This window comes from Strigops habroptila, chromosome 1 (genome assembly GCF_004027225.2).
Source record: "Strigops habroptila isolate Jane chromosome 1, bStrHab1.2.pri, whole genome shotgun sequence".
NCBI lineage: Eukaryota > Metazoa > Chordata > Aves > Psittaciformes > Psittacidae > Strigops > Strigops habroptila.
The window spans coordinates 126,172,794-126,191,454 of record NC_044277.2 but is presented as its reverse complement, the minus strand read 5'-3'; the positions used below and the strand labels follow the sequence as shown (position 1 = coordinate 126,191,454).

General features: G+C 37.6%; 1 protein-coding gene across 1 annotated transcript in view; it reads left to right on the top strand.

The window, feature by feature from the left end:
* The window catches only part of VWDE (von Willebrand factor D and EGF domains), a 40,754-nt gene that overhangs the window by 19,195 nt on the left and 2,898 nt on the right, over positions 1-18,661 (top strand). The window contains exons 12-30 of the mRNA XM_030491468.1: positions 72-1,057; positions 2,249-2,385; positions 5,383-5,538; positions 6,105-6,209; positions 6,534-6,648; positions 8,297-8,547; positions 8,665-8,884; positions 9,423-9,560; positions 10,175-10,237; positions 11,744-12,424; positions 12,726-12,821; positions 12,908-13,003; positions 13,508-13,603; positions 14,908-15,003; positions 15,300-15,395; positions 15,891-15,986; positions 16,086-16,181; positions 17,456-17,551; positions 18,116-18,219. Of these exons, the coding sequence (XP_030347328.1) occupies positions 72-1,057; positions 2,249-2,385; positions 5,383-5,538; positions 6,105-6,209; positions 6,534-6,648; positions 8,297-8,547; positions 8,665-8,884; positions 9,423-9,560; positions 10,175-10,237; positions 11,744-12,424; positions 12,726-12,821; positions 12,908-13,003; positions 13,508-13,603; positions 14,908-15,003; positions 15,300-15,395; positions 15,891-15,986; positions 16,086-16,181; positions 17,456-17,551; positions 18,116-18,219 (3,724 nt within the window). The remainder of the gene's footprint in view (positions 1-71; positions 1,058-2,248; positions 2,386-5,382; positions 5,539-6,104; positions 6,210-6,533; positions 6,649-8,296; positions 8,548-8,664; positions 8,885-9,422; positions 9,561-10,174; positions 10,238-11,743; positions 12,425-12,725; positions 12,822-12,907; positions 13,004-13,507; positions 13,604-14,907; positions 15,004-15,299; positions 15,396-15,890; positions 15,987-16,085; positions 16,182-17,455; positions 17,552-18,115; positions 18,220-18,661) is intronic.

Sequence of the window (18,661 nt, the reverse complement as noted above, 5' to 3'; positions counted from 1 at the left end):
ACATCACTGTTTTACTCAAACAATGAAAACAGTTCAGATGATACAGTTTCATCTTTTTCTTTCTTCTCTAGAATTTCACCAGGAGACAGCTTGTTTGACAAGACACCTGCTTCTTTAACATCTTCTAGAAAAATGGTCTTTTGTGACTGCGCACTTGAAGACGCTGGACTATATCCATCAGTGAATAAACTAGAGACAGTTTCTCAGTCAGAATTTTCTCCGTCTTGTAAAGAAAGTGAAAATGGTAGATTTCTTTCTTTGATACCAGGACTGGATGTCACTGCTGAGTATCTTGGTCCCATTGATCTTGTCAGAAGCTTAAAGAAACGTTCGTCTGCACATGAAATGGATTCATCTACGCTTCTGCAGAGAGAGGATAATCAAACCAAACTTCACAAAATATCACTAGTAAATACACGTGTCTCTGCAACCTCAGTGGGAAATACTGGTCTAGAAAGAGAAGGAACTTCAAGCTTGGGCATTAGAAGAAATTCTCACCGTTACAGTAGTCATCTTGACAAAAGTCAACCTGTTACAAACAGGGGGAAGCGCCAAAACTATTATGAGTACCATCCAGTATTTCTATTCCAAAGTCTTAGCCAAACAGACTTAGAGGGATATAGTTATTTTTTCCCAGAGGACTATGCCACTGACACAGACAAGAAGTTTCTTCCTTCTTGGCCCACACCCTCTGGCCTCATGGCGTCTAGCGCTTTGTTACTATGCCAGCAGGCAATAGCTAATTCCAGTATAGGAAGATCTTGTGGTGGCCTTCTTGGCCGGCGAATAGAGGATGCAATCGATATGTGTGTTAAAGATTTGCTGCTGAAAGATGACCTCAGTTGGGCAGAAGCTTCCTTAGCTCTTCTAGAGAATGAATGTGAGAAAAGAGTTTTAGAAGAAATAAATTACAACCAACAGGAACTTGAAGAGTCAGTTGAGAGCCTACTTACTGCATTAAAATGTCCTGGTCTCTGCAGTGGTAATGGGGAATGTACAGAATGGGGCTGTGCATGTTTTCAAGGCTACAGCTCATATGACTGCAGCATACTGTCTGGTAAGTGGGGTAGAAAAATGATGATACTTAATAATGCTCTCAGTGTTTGTGCAACATGCATTTATTTTACTGCCTTTCTCTCCTGCTTTTGTATGCCAAGGGTTCCCTACAGTGGCTCTGTTCATTACACAGCAAGTTCCATTTTAATACAGCCATAATTGTTTTCTATTCAGCCTTCTTGTTTCTGAAGGGCAAAACATGGGCTTAGTTTCTAGTGTGTCAGATTTAAAAAATTTACCACTCAGTGAGTTTGCAATCCAGAGTATTGCCCCAAGAAATTAGCAATGTTTCCACATGCTGTCTTCTCCAAGGAAGATCTGCCACATCCAACCATTCCCTAATTTTTTATGGTGTATGTGGTCCTGTTTATTTGCTGTAAGTGGGATGTTTTTCTCTCTGGTGATGTTACATCTCTGTAAGCTAACTGTTAGATGTGGTGGGAGCAGAATTGATGGTGAAGAAAAAAGTATAACAAAGAGAGCTGAGCAGGTTGGTTTTGTTTTGTTTTCACTAAATAAGACATTAACTAGAAATTCAGTAAGCAGGTATCGTGGAAAAATAAGAAAAGTACTGCAAAAGTCAAAACCCTTTTGAAACAAAACCTGTTAATATTTTTTTCACAATGGTGCTTTTCTTTTAGCGACCTATTTAAAAGCAAATAGAGAAAGAGATAAGAGAATGATGAAATATTTTATTCCTCTTGAAGTCAAATAAACTGGTTTTGCTCATAAAAACTATTTCTGAGCATTCTAATCTTAGCCAGTTTATTTGCTGAAATAGCTTCTGCCTGAGATGTTTTTGTTTAGTCATTAAACAAAAAAAATCCCATTATAAATTATTGCATAACTGTAACCTCTCCAATTTCTGTTACTAGAGCCTGAGTTTCATTTAGATTTTATTCTGCAAGATGAGAAAGCAAAACACATATTCAAAAGTGTTTGGTATCACATGAATATTTTCTCTTCTTCATAATACTCAAGTTCCAAGAGAAGACAGAAGCTTAGCTTTAAAATTAAGATTCATTTTAACAATAAAAAATGTTTCTCTTTATGACTTTCTTCAGATAGGTCCAGATTTCATTGTTTATATAATTTTCGTAGCTGGATAGAGAAATATACATATTGCTTAATGTAAATGCATATGAATGAGTTAATATACTGACATTCATTGTTTAATCTCTTCTCTTTGAAGTCCAGGCTCCAGAAATTACAGAGCTGGAGAATGCTGGGCTGTGCGATATTCGGCAGTATGACTGCACATCGGTGAGAGCTTTTGGACATGGCTTCAGGGAGTCATTGAGTCTGAAATGTGAAATTATCAAACTACAGGTAGGCCTCCCTGAATAGTAACAATTGCATTTTAAACTTCTTGGAGAATGAGGGAGAAAATGTGTAACATATTATTCATTGATGTGGGCACAACCCGATGCTTTAGTAGAAGGTAAAAGCAAAAGCAGTCAGCACTTTGCAGCAGACACTCAAGTCTTTGCAAGATTGCCATTTCCTCCATGATAAGAGAAATACAAAACAATGGGAATGTTTAGCAGCCGAGAGGGAGATAACAGCATATGGCAGCTATCCATCAGAAAAGGGCAAGGGCAGTCCTATTAGTAACGACTAGTACACAGTTGTTCGGGTTTTTAAGTGCTTATGGAGAGGGACTGAAGTACCACTTCTTTGAAAAAGGACAGCAAGGTTAAAGACATTATTGGATTTTTGTCTCAAATCTAATGCTGGAAATAGCCCTTTTATAAACATAATAAATCTGTTATGAAAAGAGAAGGGCATTTTTGATGTGTTGTCCATTTCCCTGGGGTAGAATACCACAGCTATTTAATGATATGTGTCAGCTCTATACCCCAGATTTGAACAGGAGATTAAAAATGTTGCACTGTACAGAGAGACTGTTGTTACTCAGATCTAGAATTCGCTCAAGGCAAATTTACCAGCAGCTTACAAGTGTTAGCCTGGAATAAACAGTTCGCAATTACAAGTTTTTATATCACATTAAGCATGAGAATAAAAAAAAGCTTCAAAGTAAAACTGGGTTTCACCGATGTGATGATGCTGGGGAGAGTTGGTGAAAGGGGAACCATTCAATGCGAAAATTTTGTTCTCGAGACAAAAGTTTGCCTCAGCTAGTTCCAGCAGATGCTGAAATGATTTTGACAGATTAAGCAGTGCTGGCTATAGATTTGTCTTGAGCACAACATGTGTCTGCTCATCTGCAAGTTGGCTTGAAATGATAAAGTTGAGAGTAACTTTACACTCCATTAGGTTAAGGGACTTTTAGACCAAGCTCACAGTAAGACAATTATTGGGAGTTCGCTTATCACAGTTTGAAATGTCTCAGTTTTAATTCATGGCAAGCTATTCTGATATAACACTATTTGTGGTGATGTAGTTGGCTCCCAACTGCAAAAACTTCCTATTTAATCACCTTTATTGATGGTCTTCTCTCTAACAAGAGCCAGGTTAGAAAATGAACGCTAGTGCTATTACCTGTAGCTGAGGAGGAAGCCGAGAATTTTTTCCTTGAAAATACCAAATAAAGGATGTTTGGGTTGATTTTTTTTGTTTTTTGTTTTGTTTTGGGTTTTTTTTGTTTTTTGTTTTTTGTTTTTTTGGTTTTTGTTTTGTTTTCTTTTCTTTCTTTGTTTAATTTTCAGGCTGGAGTAATAGTGACTTTATGCACAAATGTCAATGGACTTGCAACAGTATAGAACTCCACGTATTTTAGGATTAAACTTAAATGATCAAAATTTCATAGGAGAGGCATTTTGGAAGAATTTAGAGCTAATACACACTGAATTTCTTATATTTTTTATTTTAATTTCTGAAAGGTTAAATCAAGTCCATTGTCCATGGACCATGTTAAGGAGGATGTAGGTCTTGTGCTTGATGCTAGAAGAAGTGTTTCAGAGAATTCTATATTGAAGTACCTCACAGATGGATGATTACTGCACAGCTTTTGATAGCGGTTTGTGTAGGACGTGGCCAAGGAAGCTTGGAATAATTACACAGACCCAGAACTTACTGAGATTTTTGTGAAGGATGAGAGTGTGTTTTAACCTCACAAAAGCAGAAACACAGTTGTAGTTCCTTCTTTCTTACGCTGAATTGCAGAAATAAGTTTTTTGATGAACCTACCAACCCAGAAAATAGTAGATCTGAAAGTTTTTTAATTGATTTTTGAAAGGTTAATCTGTTTCTGAAAAAATTATCTGAACTTGCCTCCAGCTAGTAACAAAAGGTTTATGGAGAAATAGACTGCATCACGTTTCAAAGGTTACAGTACTAAATGCACTCAAAATTACATATTTAGAAGTACTTAGCTGTTACACTTGTACTCGCCCTTGCTGTGAATTCCTTAACGGAGTATAGGATAAAAGAAAAACAAAATGGTTGGTTGGAACAAAAGTAGCTCATATGTCTTTTCTGAAAAAGTTTTATTTTTCTTTTATTTTTCTGTTTGTAAAAGACAAAACGAAAATAAAATGCAAGGCCTTTATCAGCAGATGACTCCCCATGTCAGGATTGGGATTGATTAAATATCTCAACTGTCTTCAGTAACTGAAAAAATGTGCCAGCCCATTAAAACCTAGTCAAGCTTAAAATTATTTTGATCTTGCTGCTCTCTTGATTCTTTGTCTGAATTCGTACTTCCATCTAACTGTATTTTCAGTATGCTTATCCCTGCTTCCACATCAATACTCCAGTCAAATAATATTATCAATCATACCTATTCTGTTACCTTGAACTCTCAGTATAGATCCTTGGATGACTTGTACTCACTGCAGTTCAGAAGAAACATCTTCAGGGTTAAGGGTGTAATCTCTTGGTTTGTGCAAGGGCTTAATGGCTAACTGCCAGTATTCCCCCAGCACCCGGAATGATACCTGAGCCCTGCCAAAAACATCATCTGTTCTTTCAACTAAAGCTTGTTCTCTCGTGGGAGCAGAGATGGAGGGATAGAGGCACTTACACATCAGATCAGTGCTGTTAGAGGATCACCCACTGCTTAACCCTCCCATTACTCTCCAGCTGGAAGAACTGCTTGTCCTTGGCAGTGCAGTGCCAAAGGGCCATGCAGCAGGAAAGACTTCTCTGCTTTTTCTTCCATGGGAGCAGGCTTATGTAGAAATCTATGTGTGCAAATAATGGCATTTAATATTGCTCACTGTATTCTAATCCAGAGACATCAGATTTGTTCAAACTATGCAATACATGTTGGTTTTTGTTTTGGGTTTGTTTTTTTTTTCCTCTGATAAAAATATTTACATACTGTATTTCACTGAAAAACAGATTTTATGTCTTAACATTTAGTATAGCGATAGACAATGGATTCCTGGAGAACCTCTATCTATGCCAGCTGCCTTCCAAAATGCCAGGACTGTCGACTGCCAGTTACCAAATGATGGCCAGCAGTCTGATGTCATGGATCTGGTTGATGATAAACCCATTGCCAGGTGGCAAATAAAGGTACTTGCAGAAATTTCAAGTATTCATTTACAGATATTCCTACTGAGATTAAAATATACTGCATAGATATTATCCTTTTTTAAATGGTACTAAAGGTGGAACTCAGCTGGCTTGGCTCAGTTTCATCACCTAAGCTTATGAGTTGAGTGCCATTTGAGAGTGTTCTCCTCCAAGGGGGCCCCAAGATTCACCCTAGGACCTGAAAAGGCACGTGTTCTTCAAGAGTAGAAGTTAAAGGCCACATAGTTACCCTGGAGCGTTTCAAATTGCATTAGACACATTTATGAGAAAATTGAGTTGAGCCCAGTCTACTTGTATGAATCCCTGTGTGAGGTCGATAGAGCCTACACGCTCTTCAATTTACCCTAAAGTAGACACCTACATGTGGTTGGTCAAATATCTGTCCAGACTTATTGGCAGCATTGATTAGATTTCTGATGACTGTTAAGAGTTTAAACAGCTAAATGTAGGTATCTATCAGTGAGTTGAAGCTCACGTTAGCAGTCCATGCTGGTGATATGTTGATACCTGTATGGGTTAATCCATTTTTACTGTACATCTTGCAGATTTCTAATGATGGGTTCATTTATAGCAACTCTAAAACAATGATATTGTATGATGGAGCCTGTCAGACATGTGAACCACAAGAATCTGGGTTATGTACATTAAAGGTATGTATTTTATTATTCTCTCTATTTATTATGAAAGTACGCATCATTTCAGGTGGAAAAAACACTAGAAAAATGAGCAGATGTACGCTGTTCTGGTTTCCAACAGGGAGTTTCCATGCACAGAAATAGAAGCTGGGATGAAGCAAAAGTACTTCATATAATTACCAAATAAAACCAAACATGCTGTCAGTTGTTTAGTTTTAAAAACAACTTGTTTAGTGGAAGTGCAGATAGATTAGATATTATTTGACACTTTACAAATTTATCCAGTTTTACTATTTGATAACCAAAAATTAATGAATCACATTGTCATTTCTCTAAAAGGAGAAAACATGCAACATAGATGGACTCTGTTATGGTGAAGGTGACACAAATCCAACCAGCCCTTGTTTACTCTGCAGACCTGACATATCAAAGTTAACTTGGTCAGTTGTTGAAAGTAAGTTCTAAATAGTTTTGGGGATTTGTTTTTGTTTTGTTGTTGGCTTTTTGTAGAAGCAAGAAGTTGCAAATATACTCAGATTTTACATATATATAATAGTGAAGTTTTAACTAGTTAAGTTCTTCATTTAAAACTTAGTACCCACAACTTTAGCTTGTAATTTGATCTTGGGTTTTCATCTGATGTTTCTCCTAATTTTTGATAATGATATTTTGTTTTCCAGACCATACATGTAGAAATTGGGCTTCCTCTTCCCTTCGCCCCAGTAGGCTTTACAAATAACTAATGAAAATCTACCACTCTTGGCCTAATTGACTGAACTGATTTGATATTTGGCACAGCTACATCCACAAATGTTTGTCCTCGACATTTAGGAATTAAAGATATTTTCCAGCAGATTATTCTGGTACCAAACAAGAGGGGAACAGAAACTGAATTAAATGGCATGTCATATTTATTAGCCACTTAATATTTGGGCATAATCCACATTGATTCTGTGATTCTAAATACAAGCATTTCATCCATGTTTTCATGGGTGAATGTGCTGGCAAGACTCTGCCTGGATTGGGAAGGGTCCTGTATGAATAGGACTTCTGGTGCCTGTCTCGCTGAATCTTTTCCTAGTCCAAACTTATACTGAAAGCCAAGGTAGCTATACCTATTCCAGAAGAATGAAACCTGAATTAAATGAGTGAAATTAAACTTACACAGCAGTCAGGGAGTCAAAGGATTTCCATTTACAGCCGTGGACTGGAATTCAATATTGCCAAAGTCGGAAATGGAAGAAGCAATTCCCTAAAGCCAAGGAGCACAACCTTTTCTCCAGAGTGGATGACATTAGGAACAGGGTGTCAGAATCACACTGCTGAGACACAGATTTCAGCTTCTTCTGCCTTCGTGGTTTCTGCCACAGTGGGTGGGTTCCTGCATGGAGCAGTCACTTCACTGTAACCCAAAACTTAGTAATCTTAATCAGCTTCCTATGTCCCAGCTTCAAAACTTAAAGTCTCCCCAGGGCATCTGCTTCTCTCTTTCACAGATCTTGTCCTGGTCCTGGGGTTTTATTTATTTGTTTTCACCTGGTGTCTCTAGAAATCTAGTTATTCCTGCCAAATAGGTTAAAGCTCAACAGTGCAGGCATCTTAAGTAGACTAAGACTTACCAGTAGTTTGTTGTGTGGTTGAAATCATTCCTAGGAACAATGAGTGAATAACCTATTCCATCACCTCATTTCAGTTTTGCCAAGATAGTCACTGCAGCCCGTTCTCAAGTATTGCTTAACAATGTCTGTTCATTTGTTAATGGAAACAGCAATTGCCTCTTTTTTACAGCTTCCTGTACTTCATCTGCAAACTGTCTCTGCATAGTTAAAATACAGTGGTTAAATTTGATGAATTCTGAGTTCTTTCTATACCTAGATGCACTGCATCTTTACAAGCTCTTGTACAGTATAAGTAATTTCTTGGTTATGTTGTTACAGTTTTAATGAAAATACCTAGTGTTTTTCCCATGCCATTCAAATTACATTAGAATGTAAGAGAAATAATTACATGTGACTTCTATAATAGAAAGATATGCTCCTTTTAATTTTTATAAGTATATTGCCACTTTTGCTTAAAAGAGGGAAATATCTGCTTTGTTACAGACAACCAGCCTCCAGTGCTTGAAAATTTTTGGGGTATGCTACAGACTTTTTATGGAGAAGATTTTGTATATCAGTTTTTGGCTTCAGATCCAGAGGGCTCTGCTATTCATTTCACATTGGATTCTGGTCCAGAAGGTGCCAGTCTCTCCCCATCAGGTCTCCTTTTGTGGAAAGCTGTGTCAATGAATCTCCATAAATTAACATTTTCTTTGACAGATGACTGCAATGCAAAGACTAAGGTAGAAATAGAGGTAATGAATATCACAGTAAAATGACACCCACCAATAAGATGTTTAAACTATCTAATTACAAGACTCATTGCTAGTTCATTAAAAAAAGAAAATTGTCTTATTGGGCATGTCTTGTAGGTCAGTGTAAAATCGTGTGATTGCCTAAATAATGGCTCATGTGTGACAAACATTAATTTCCCACCTGGAAGTGGAAGATATCTTTGTGTGTGTGTGGCTGGATTTGAAGGTGATCTCTGTCAAGTGAATACTGATGACTGTAAACTTAACCAGTGTGGTATTGGCAGATGTGTGGATGGAATAAACAGCTATTACTGTGAATGTCCACCTGAACTTCAAGGTAAATTGATACTTCATTATCACATTTAGTGATAAATAGGGGTTTTGAATTTTATGTCTACATTGTTTGGGGGGGGGTTTATTTTTTACTGTAAATAGGTTAGAGTATGAAGAAATTTTATGGTCTTGTGATATAGGATCTACTTCAAGATTTTTCTTGCATGAATACAATGGTTGTTTATTTTATGAGAGCAAATTTCCATTGTTTTCCTCCACAGAGGTGAACTCAGCAAAGTGATGAGTTTTGTTACAGCGTGATTCCTCCTGTGCCTGCAGACAAACATGTAGTTCCCACAGCCTATCTTCTCCATATTCCATAATAAGCAAGATACTGATATAAGATGAAAGAATGTGAATAGCAAACCTAGTCAGCTGTGCTTATTAGATATACTGAAGTACTGTGTTGCAACTGGTAGATGCCCTTTTTATATTTCAGCACCTGCATATATTAGAATCATATTCTGCTTTTATCTTTTATAAACACGCTGTCAAAGTCTAGTGACACAATATTATAAAAGCAAATCTGTATTTCAATGCAGGTAAAAATTGTCAAGATGATGTAGATGAATGCATATCCAGTCCTTGCTTCCCTGGAGTATTTTGCTTCAATACTTTTGGTTCTTACTATTGTGGTCCGTGCCCAGATAATCTGCAAGGAGATGGGAAGTCATGTTACGGTAAAATTATTTGTTTTACAGAAGAATGCTGTTATTTTATTGTCCTTCAGATAAAATCCCTTTGGTTGTGCTTCATGTTTCTAACAGAAATTTAGAACTCTTTTCAATAGTGAGCAAAACAGGACTGTGTCTCTGACTGTTGGTGGCTGGGACAAAATCGCAGTTGATGACAACATCAGACTGCACTCAGTCACATAGTTGTAAAACACTTTTTCAGGTGACTAGAAAAAATATATACAAAATACCCAATTCTTTTACATCAAAGTAGGATACAATGAAATGTATTTTTTTTCTGCATTATTTTCATAATATGAGCAATTACTGCTAAAATATTTTTCTATTTGATTGCTTAGCATAGCTTAACATTGCTTAACTATTTACCCAAATCAAGGCACTTGCCAAATACAGTGCCCAAACATTTATTTAGAATGCAATTACTGAATAACTTGCATTTTAAAATATTCTGAAGAAAACTTTTAAGAAACAATTTTTACTCTTTCCACTTTCTGAATTTTGAGTTATTTTTATTTACTAAAACTTTAACTCTGTTTGTCATTTATTTGCAGCTGAAGCAAAAGTAACTACTAATGTGCCTTCACATCTTTTGTTTTTAGAAAGCTTTGAAAACACTAATGTTGAAAGAAAGGATTCCACAAGAGAAATTGGAGGGAATAAAGGTGATTTTTTCATGAAGAAAATGGAATTTCTGATTCACATACTGATAAGAATATAGCTGGCAAATAAAGGTTCTAGTCGGTTTTATGTTATTCACTTTAATTTTTCAGTTTGACTCAATTTAATTTAGTACTGGTGGTGTATTCTGATCTGAAAAATGAGTCTGAAATGTCAATATCAACAAATCCCTTAGGTCAGTCAAGTAATTTTATTGACAATGTGATGTATGACACTCTTACTGTTGCCTTTTGTTTTTGTGACTAACCACTGACATAAAATAGGCAACATGGGGATAGGGACATCTGTTATATGAGATAAGCGAAAGTTTGTGGCATTATGTCGAATGACATTTTCCTACTTTAACTCAAAGGAAAGGTGAAGGATATAGCAAGCGAATGTCTTAATTTCAGAACTTGGTAAATGCTGCTGCTGGCATTTCCAGCTCTGTGCCTGCTGAGGCTTTCTTTGCAGGAAATTCTCATGTGTCTTGTGCCTTTATCTCTGAGTTGTTAGTGGGGAAGGAAGAAAACTCTTTTACTCTGCTGCCAGTGCTGAATAATTCTTCATCAGCTGCAAAATCGTTTGCTTTTCCACAGTAGGAGACAGCACTGGGTGATATGATTTAGTAAAGTTTAACCTTTTGTAGACCATTCTCTAGTACTGTAGTAAATGGGGTTAGGGACTGAGCTTAAGTTAGGTTGGATAATTTCCTCCAGTTTCATTCCTCCTCTGTCCCATAATGCTAAAAGCCCCAAATGCAGCATTCTGCCATGCCAGGATTACAGTGCCACAATACACCAGACCACCTGCTTTTCCTGGGCAGAATATGAAGAATATTTCCTTCACTTGGCACTCTTTTCCACAAGGAGGCTGACTCAGTATCTGTTATTTATAAAACATCCCACTAATAAAACCCATAGAGAAACTTTAAGGAAGTTTAGAAAAAGTTTGGAGAGCAAAACATGATAGTACTTTTGCTACCAGGGTGGTGGATGATTCACCTAAAATACTGTCCATGGTGCATCAATATGTATAAGTAGGTACATGATTGAATATCTGCTTACAGACTCTGGGCTTATTATTAGTGCTCAGACACACTGGTGAACCATAAGCAGCATTTTTTCTTTAAACTCTGTTTCAGTTATCTACTTGGAAGGAGTATATAGAGCTGTTCATTTGCTCTGACGGTAAAGCTGTTTATTGACCCAGTATGGAAAAATCTCTGCTGTCTGCCTCATATATATGGTGCTTTCTCCTTATCTTCCAGCCAAGAAAAGGCATGGTGAGAGCAGGAAAAGACATAGCCAGAATACCTTGATCTTGTCCAGTTCTGCCAGTTAGTTCTACTGCATACATACTTGCTAATGTAGCACATGGAGAGACTTCATGAAGCAAAATGAGTGGGCTGTATGTTTTTCTGTTCAGAAGACATTCCCCACCCTCAGAAGGGAAAAAAAAGTCTCATAATATTCCTGTACTTCCCCCCCCTTCTTTCTAACATGCTGTAGGCTTTCAACGATCATCGTTTGAGAAGGATTTAAACATCTTGAGCTATATTTCCAGTACTGCAGATGTACCTGAGAGATTTATTTCTACGGAAGTGGTCAGTAGCAGCACTCCATCATCTTCCACAGTAAAAACCATCACTGCATGGAAGTCACTTCATTCTCAGAGAAGTGCTTCTGTACAACCTGCTGTTATTGGAAACACTGTTCCTGCTCTCAGCACCATCAATGGTTACCTTGCTAACATGGAAGAAAGTTCTTCAGTACATGCTGTGATGCCTGCATCTTCACAGAGCCATGTTGCATCACCTGAGGAGAAAATAAGGGCACAAGTTGAGGCCTACAGCTATTTTGAGATCAGCAGGAAGACTTCTTCTAGCAGGACAACAGATATAAGCAAAGGGCTTGCTTTTCCAAGCAAAGTACTCAAAGGTGGAAATGCTCACAGAGTTCAGCAACTGTTAGTCAAGCATAAGGCGAGTCCTTTACCTTTTGGTCTTGTTGAAGTCACTGCCCCTCCAAAAATGCTTCCTGAAGAATTGAGTGAAATAGTGATTCCTAAAGCAGTAACCTGTACTGATTTACCCTGTTTTCCTGGCGTACCTTGTGAGCCACGTTGGGATGGAGGTGTCAAGTGCGGTCGTTGTCCTTATGGTTATTATGGAGATGGCTTCACTTGCAGAGGTATTACAGATAACTGCACTAAATGCTTTGCAGAAAAGAATCTTTTGACATCTTTATAACTTCGTCATCAGTGAAATGCATAAAGTATTGAATTTTCTCATTTTCATTATTAATGTTGGCATAGCCTACAGGCTTTTAGTTGTATGGATGCACTTAAAAATACTTTTGTGATGTGTCTCAGGCTCCCCTCTTATGGGAAGGGACCTAATAGATCTGTTCATTATGTTAGACAAGACAGTTGTGCTGAAATGCCACTTTCATTTTCCTTATTCCTTTCTTTGGTTTCTTTATCGCCTTTCAGCAAGATGTAGACAAATCTGTGGCAAAAACATGGAGTGTGTGGCACCTAATATTTGCAAGTGCAAGCCTGGTTATACTGGTTATAACTGTCAGGCTGGTGAGTATGGCACTTTGATTTGGCCTGTGGTAACTCATATCCACAGATTAATGATTTGAAGATTCACAGTTAATTTTTTTGCACAGCTCTGTGCAGACCTGATTGCAAAAACCATGGGAAGTGCATTAAGCCCAATGTCTGTGAATGTCTACCAGGATATAGTGGCTCTGCTTGTGAGGAAGGTAAATGGAGTATTTTTAATTTTTTAATCCATAAATACCTAAAGGATGCTGTAAATAACTTCCATGACAGCAAAAAGATGTGTTAATTTTACTTTAATAGAATTCTTTGAGTAACTCTGTGAGTATAGCTATATACCATACTTTTTTTATATACACTGTAAATGTTGCTTGTAATTGGATATTCCGAAATTTAGCTTTCCCAATAAGTAGAGGAATTCACCAGTGAATGTAGATGCCTCTAAGCTAAACACTCTCAAAAAGTGGGAAGTCCCACCTGGAAGTTGTCTCAGATTTCTTCAGGGAGTCCACCACTGTTGGGACTCTGTGTACCCTGTTGGCATTAAATAGTTCTTGTTACTTATTCCTGTCAAAAGGCACTGTATATGTCTTCTTATTTTATTTCTAGTTCTTTGCTCACTGTCAGTTACTAACATTTCCCTTTTTCTAGAGCATAACCAATTCATGCATCTTTTTAGATTGAACAACATAATTCTCTATCTGCAGCACATTGTAAACCACCCTGTCAAAATGGAGGCACGTGCTTGGCCAGAAATCTCTGCACCTGTCCATATGGTTTTGTGGGACCAAGATGTGATACGAGTAAGCAAAAAAGCGTAAGGGATGAACAAACAACACTTCGTTTGTTCTTCAGGAGCAAGAAAACAAATTGTGGTTTAAATTCTTCATGCACTCTGTCTAATGCTGGCAATCGACATAATACCTGTGGCGTTTGGAAGGGTCCCATACTTGCACCTTTCCAACATTAGTTAGATAGTATTTGCATGTAACTTTGAAAACATTATGTACTATAAAAAATGCAAATAGTGCATTATTTATTATTTATGAATGTGGAACCATTGAATATGTTGCACATATGATATTGTCTTCAGAACAAACATAGATGTTTAATATGTCCTTACAGCTTTTTAACTTTTACCATCTTAAATTGGTTAGATGCTGGGGTACATTCAGAAGTTGGTATCAGGGAATGGTGGTTCAAAAAAGCTGGGATACAGGAAAACTGAATTCAGAATAACATTATGGAGTCTTTTCTTTTTTTCACCTGTCAAGAAGACTGGAAAATTTGCTGTGATCATTGCTGAAAAATTGTAGTTAGTCTCACATAAATTGTCTTTTGCATATTGAATTCTACATGCTGCAATTTGGCAGCTCCAAATTTTGGGTAGATTTCATACTGGTAATTTTTATTATTCAGAGAGTCCAAATTTAGACATGCTGTTTATATATAATTCACCTGAATGTGCCACTGCATTTTTAACCCCAATTGAGAAAGTCCTTTGTTCAGCTACTTCCCAAATCCCAAGATTCTTCAGTTTCAATTTTTTCTAGTTTTAATTGTGACCAAAAAAAAGAAGCTTCTCTTTGTTAAGCTGTACTACAGAAAATGAGATAAATGAGGTGTTGTCCTGAAGAAGTGATTCGTGGTTTTCCACAGCCATGATATTTTAATGTCTTTGGTAGTGCCATGTCACTCTAAGCATGCAGCTGCACTTGCTGAAATGATGGAGGATGTGTGTGAGTTTTCTTGGAGTCTGTCAAATCCATCATGTCTCTTAGTTTTGAATTTTTTTATTTAATTTCTTTTTAAAGAATTTACTTCTAATTTTCTAGATTTTTAACACTGACTATATATCAGACCATGGATAATTGCATGGAAGGACATTTATTTACCTTTTTATTCTGGTGCTGGCTTTTTATGGCTTTGAGACTGGATTAATCTATTCAGGAATCCATCTTCAATTAGTGGAATTGTGTGTTATTTCCAGTGTTAATATCCGAGAAGGAGCTGAAAAATGAATCAAGTGTAGTTTGTAACATATCTCTTTCTTTCTTTCTTTTCCCCGCCCACCGCCTTTGTTTTTGCCTAACTTCTTGGATGGAAGTGGTTTGCAACAGGCACTGTGAAAATGGTGGTGAATGTCTTACTCCAGATATCTGCCAGTGTAAACCTGGGTGGTACGGACCTACATGCAGTACAGGTAATACTCCTACAGCTTCCGTATTCCTCAGGGAGCATCTGTAGGACCTCCCATAGTTTGAAACTTGGAACCGCGTGGCTCAGACAGCAGCAATGTCTTTGTGTGTTAGTTTTCTGCCGGCAGCACCTCTAGAAAGTCTAATACTGATCCTAAAATTCTGGGTAAAGATTTTATGTGAATGGTGTTACTTGTACTCATCTTAGGTGTTTAATTCCTGTCCTTGCAACAGAAGCGTGTATTTTATAGACTTTATTTGGATGTCATGCTTCCCACTGTTCCTGACCCTGTTTCTGCAGCAATGTGTGACCCCGTGTGTCTCAATGGTGGTTCCTGCACTAAGCCAGATGTTTGCCTCTGTCCACATGGATTCTTTGGTGCCCAGTGTCAGAATGGTAATCCTTTTTTAATTCCCTCTCCCCTCTTAGCTGCCATTATGAGGAAATCTGTGAGAAAACATAGTTGTCTTAACACAAAATTTGCAATCAAGTGACATACCTGAGAAGTGGTTCAAAGCAGAGATTAGATTATTCATCTATATTTTCTGGTTGGTTCAGTGAATGTCCAAAGAGAAGGGAGGCTCAAAATTTGCCTTGTCTTCCACTCAATTTTTGAGCAATGTTCAACCAGTTCCATTGTGTATTATGTACTCTGGTTACTCATGTACATATACAATTACCAAACTTGACCTGTTATTATCTGATTTTGTGTTTACTATTGACATAGGCACCAATTCATATTAATATAATTTTTATGAGATGGGCCTGATAGTGCTGAATATCTTTATAAGTAGTCAGAATTTTAGTGTTGCGCTGTTATTTCCTAGAAGTGTATTGCTAAGTCAAACAAAATGCAGACGACAGCCTTTCCCTCCTGTTTGTATCTTTCAGCTGTCTGCAGCCCACCTTGTAAGAACGGTGGTCATTGCATGAGAAATAACGTCTGTTCTTGTCCTGAGGGGTATACAGGCAGAAGATGTGAAAAAAGTAAGGCAGTGTTAAAATCCTTCCAGGATCCAAAAGTAACCAATAGATTATTCTGTAATCAGTTAAATGTATTAACCAGCAGATGGTTTTGATTTTAAGGTGTCTGCGAGCCAAGGTGCATGAATGGGGGAAGGTGCGTAGGACCAAACTTTTGCTCTTGTCCTTCAGGATGGAAAGGAAAAAGATGTAACACTCGTAAGTGTCTTGCAGTTAACAAGAGAACTATACCTTAAAAGTAATACGTGACTAAAGGACAACTCTGTCCACATAATTAATACGAAGTTAGTGCCAAAGAACTCAAGAATGAGTTGAAAAATAATAGTCTATAACTTGGCAGCAGAATTTAGGATGGAGCACTAATACCATGCAATTCTTAGGCTGCATCATGAGACCAAAGTATCTTTTAAATTCTTGTGAACCAAGTAATATTCGCTTCTTTTTAATTCTTGTCTGAATAAGAAACATCTGTATTTCTGCAAAGAACTGAGTCAGTGAAGTGAAAGAATTTCAATTTGTGCTGTAGGACATAAAAGCAGGTATAATAGAAAAAGAACTGCAGTGAAAGATTGGAAAACTGTGAAGACATAGGGGGTAATGATTGGAATAGAAGATGCAATGAGCATCTTTAGATCCTCTTTAGAAATAGGACTATGATGGTAGCACAGCTGTAGGTCACATTGTATATTAATGAAGATATTGATAGTGCATAAATAAAATGTGGCAGTGGTGGATAAAAGCACAGTCTGCCTGAAAATCAGCATGAGCATGGGTGGTAAAAATCCAATAGCTAATGTGTTAGTGTCTGTCACAGTATCCACCTGAGGCTCAGATACTGATATTGCCAATGAGCTCTAATGGCATGGGGGGAAAACAGTTTTCTCTTTATTACTTTCTGTAATTAATGGCAAGTTTTACCAAAAAAAAATATTACCCATATTGATGGGGGCGAGATATTCTTGGATACTGTGTAAGAGAGGTTTGATTATCAAATAGTCAATTAACCAAAGAGAAATAATAGTGGTTTAGATTATGGCTTTATAAGCAGGGACAAATGTGCAGAAAAATGGGTCTTAGAAAATAACTTTGGATCAAATGTTCATGACCTGATTCACCATGTGTTGAGCTGCATGACTGAGAAAAGATCTCTCAGTAAGGTGTGGGGTTTAAAAAAGGATATTTGGGAAAAAATGAAGCTATTTAGTGGTGCTGACTTAGATCAGTATTTCAGGCTTTTGTAGCAATCTGTGATGCCTCAGAACTTCTCAATGAATGCTCTAGCTGTAGGGCTTTTTGCTCCTAGTTGCTTCTCTTCTTTAATACCTTGCTGAACTTAGATATATTTTCAGTGAAGATAATATGATTCTTGTGTATGGAAAGCACTTAACCTCTTGTGGGCATCTGGAAATGCAAATAATACGTAAAAGTAATCACCTGGGGTATAATCAAACTTTGTGATGATGTTTGTGCAGCGATCTGTCTTCAGGAATGTGAGAACGGTGGAGAGTGTATTGGGCCAAGTACGTGTCATTGTCCTCCGCAGTGGGAAGGAATCAGGTGTCAAACACGTAAGAATGATGTGTCCTGAAACCTCTTGCTTCAACACAGTTAAGAATGCTTCAGCCATACATAGTACCTAGAAGTCCTATATCCTGGTTGTATTTTAACCCAAATCAATGTCAAAGGCAGGATAAAAAGTAGAGATTCCTCTACCAGTTCTGAAGACTCCAGACTATGATGGTAATCTGGGACCATGGCAATATGTGGTGGCTTACTCTAACACAGTATGCTGCTACAACAGCCCTGAGAGGCCATTGCAGTAGCTTGAAATAGTAAGGTGCATTAAACCCCACCTTACTCACCTCCTTTGCTCAGTCTCGTGCATGCCCTCAGCATGTTCCCATATTAAATCTGCATCAAAGCATAATGGGGATGGGATAGGTATAAGAACATTGTTGGCTCCACATGACTGTGAATTCTTCTCACACTGAGGCGTGTTTCCCTATGAAAATGCCTCCCACATTCTCAGCTCCTATAAGCAAGCAGAATAAGCATATAGAGACAGTAGCCACTTTTCCTTCACCAAGTTTGTTTTCATGAGTAAAGCCAAACATGTACCTCTCCCATTTTAGCTGTGTGCAACCAGAAGTGTCTGTTTGGAGGCAAGTGTGTATTGCCTAACGTATGCTCCTGTCGTCCTGGTTATACTGGAGTCCTCTGTGGGAAGAAAATTCAGGTACGTGTAGAGTCAAGACACCATCACAAATACAGCAATTTGGGAGTCATTATCTAGTCCTCTCTTGTCCAGTGAAGCAGTGCAAAATACACCAAATGTGCTTGTCCAATTTCTTCTTTTCAGTCTCTGGCGAGAGAAAATTCATAAAATTCTAAGAACTATTCCAGTAACTTACCGGCAATAATACTCGTAGAACTGTTCTTAACACCTAATGTAAATTGCCTTTGTTTCAAATTAAGCTAATTAGCTCTTGTCATTCCCTAAGTGGCTGCAGCAGGAATTGATAACTGTCCTCCTTGTACAACCACTACTCTCTTTTCCAGCATTTGACCCCATTTTAGGGAAGACTATCCCACCACTGAGTTTCTTAGCTTGCATTAAGTCAAGCCCTGATCTTTTTCAACCAGCTGGCTACAGTGTCACTCACTTCATCCCTGCTTTA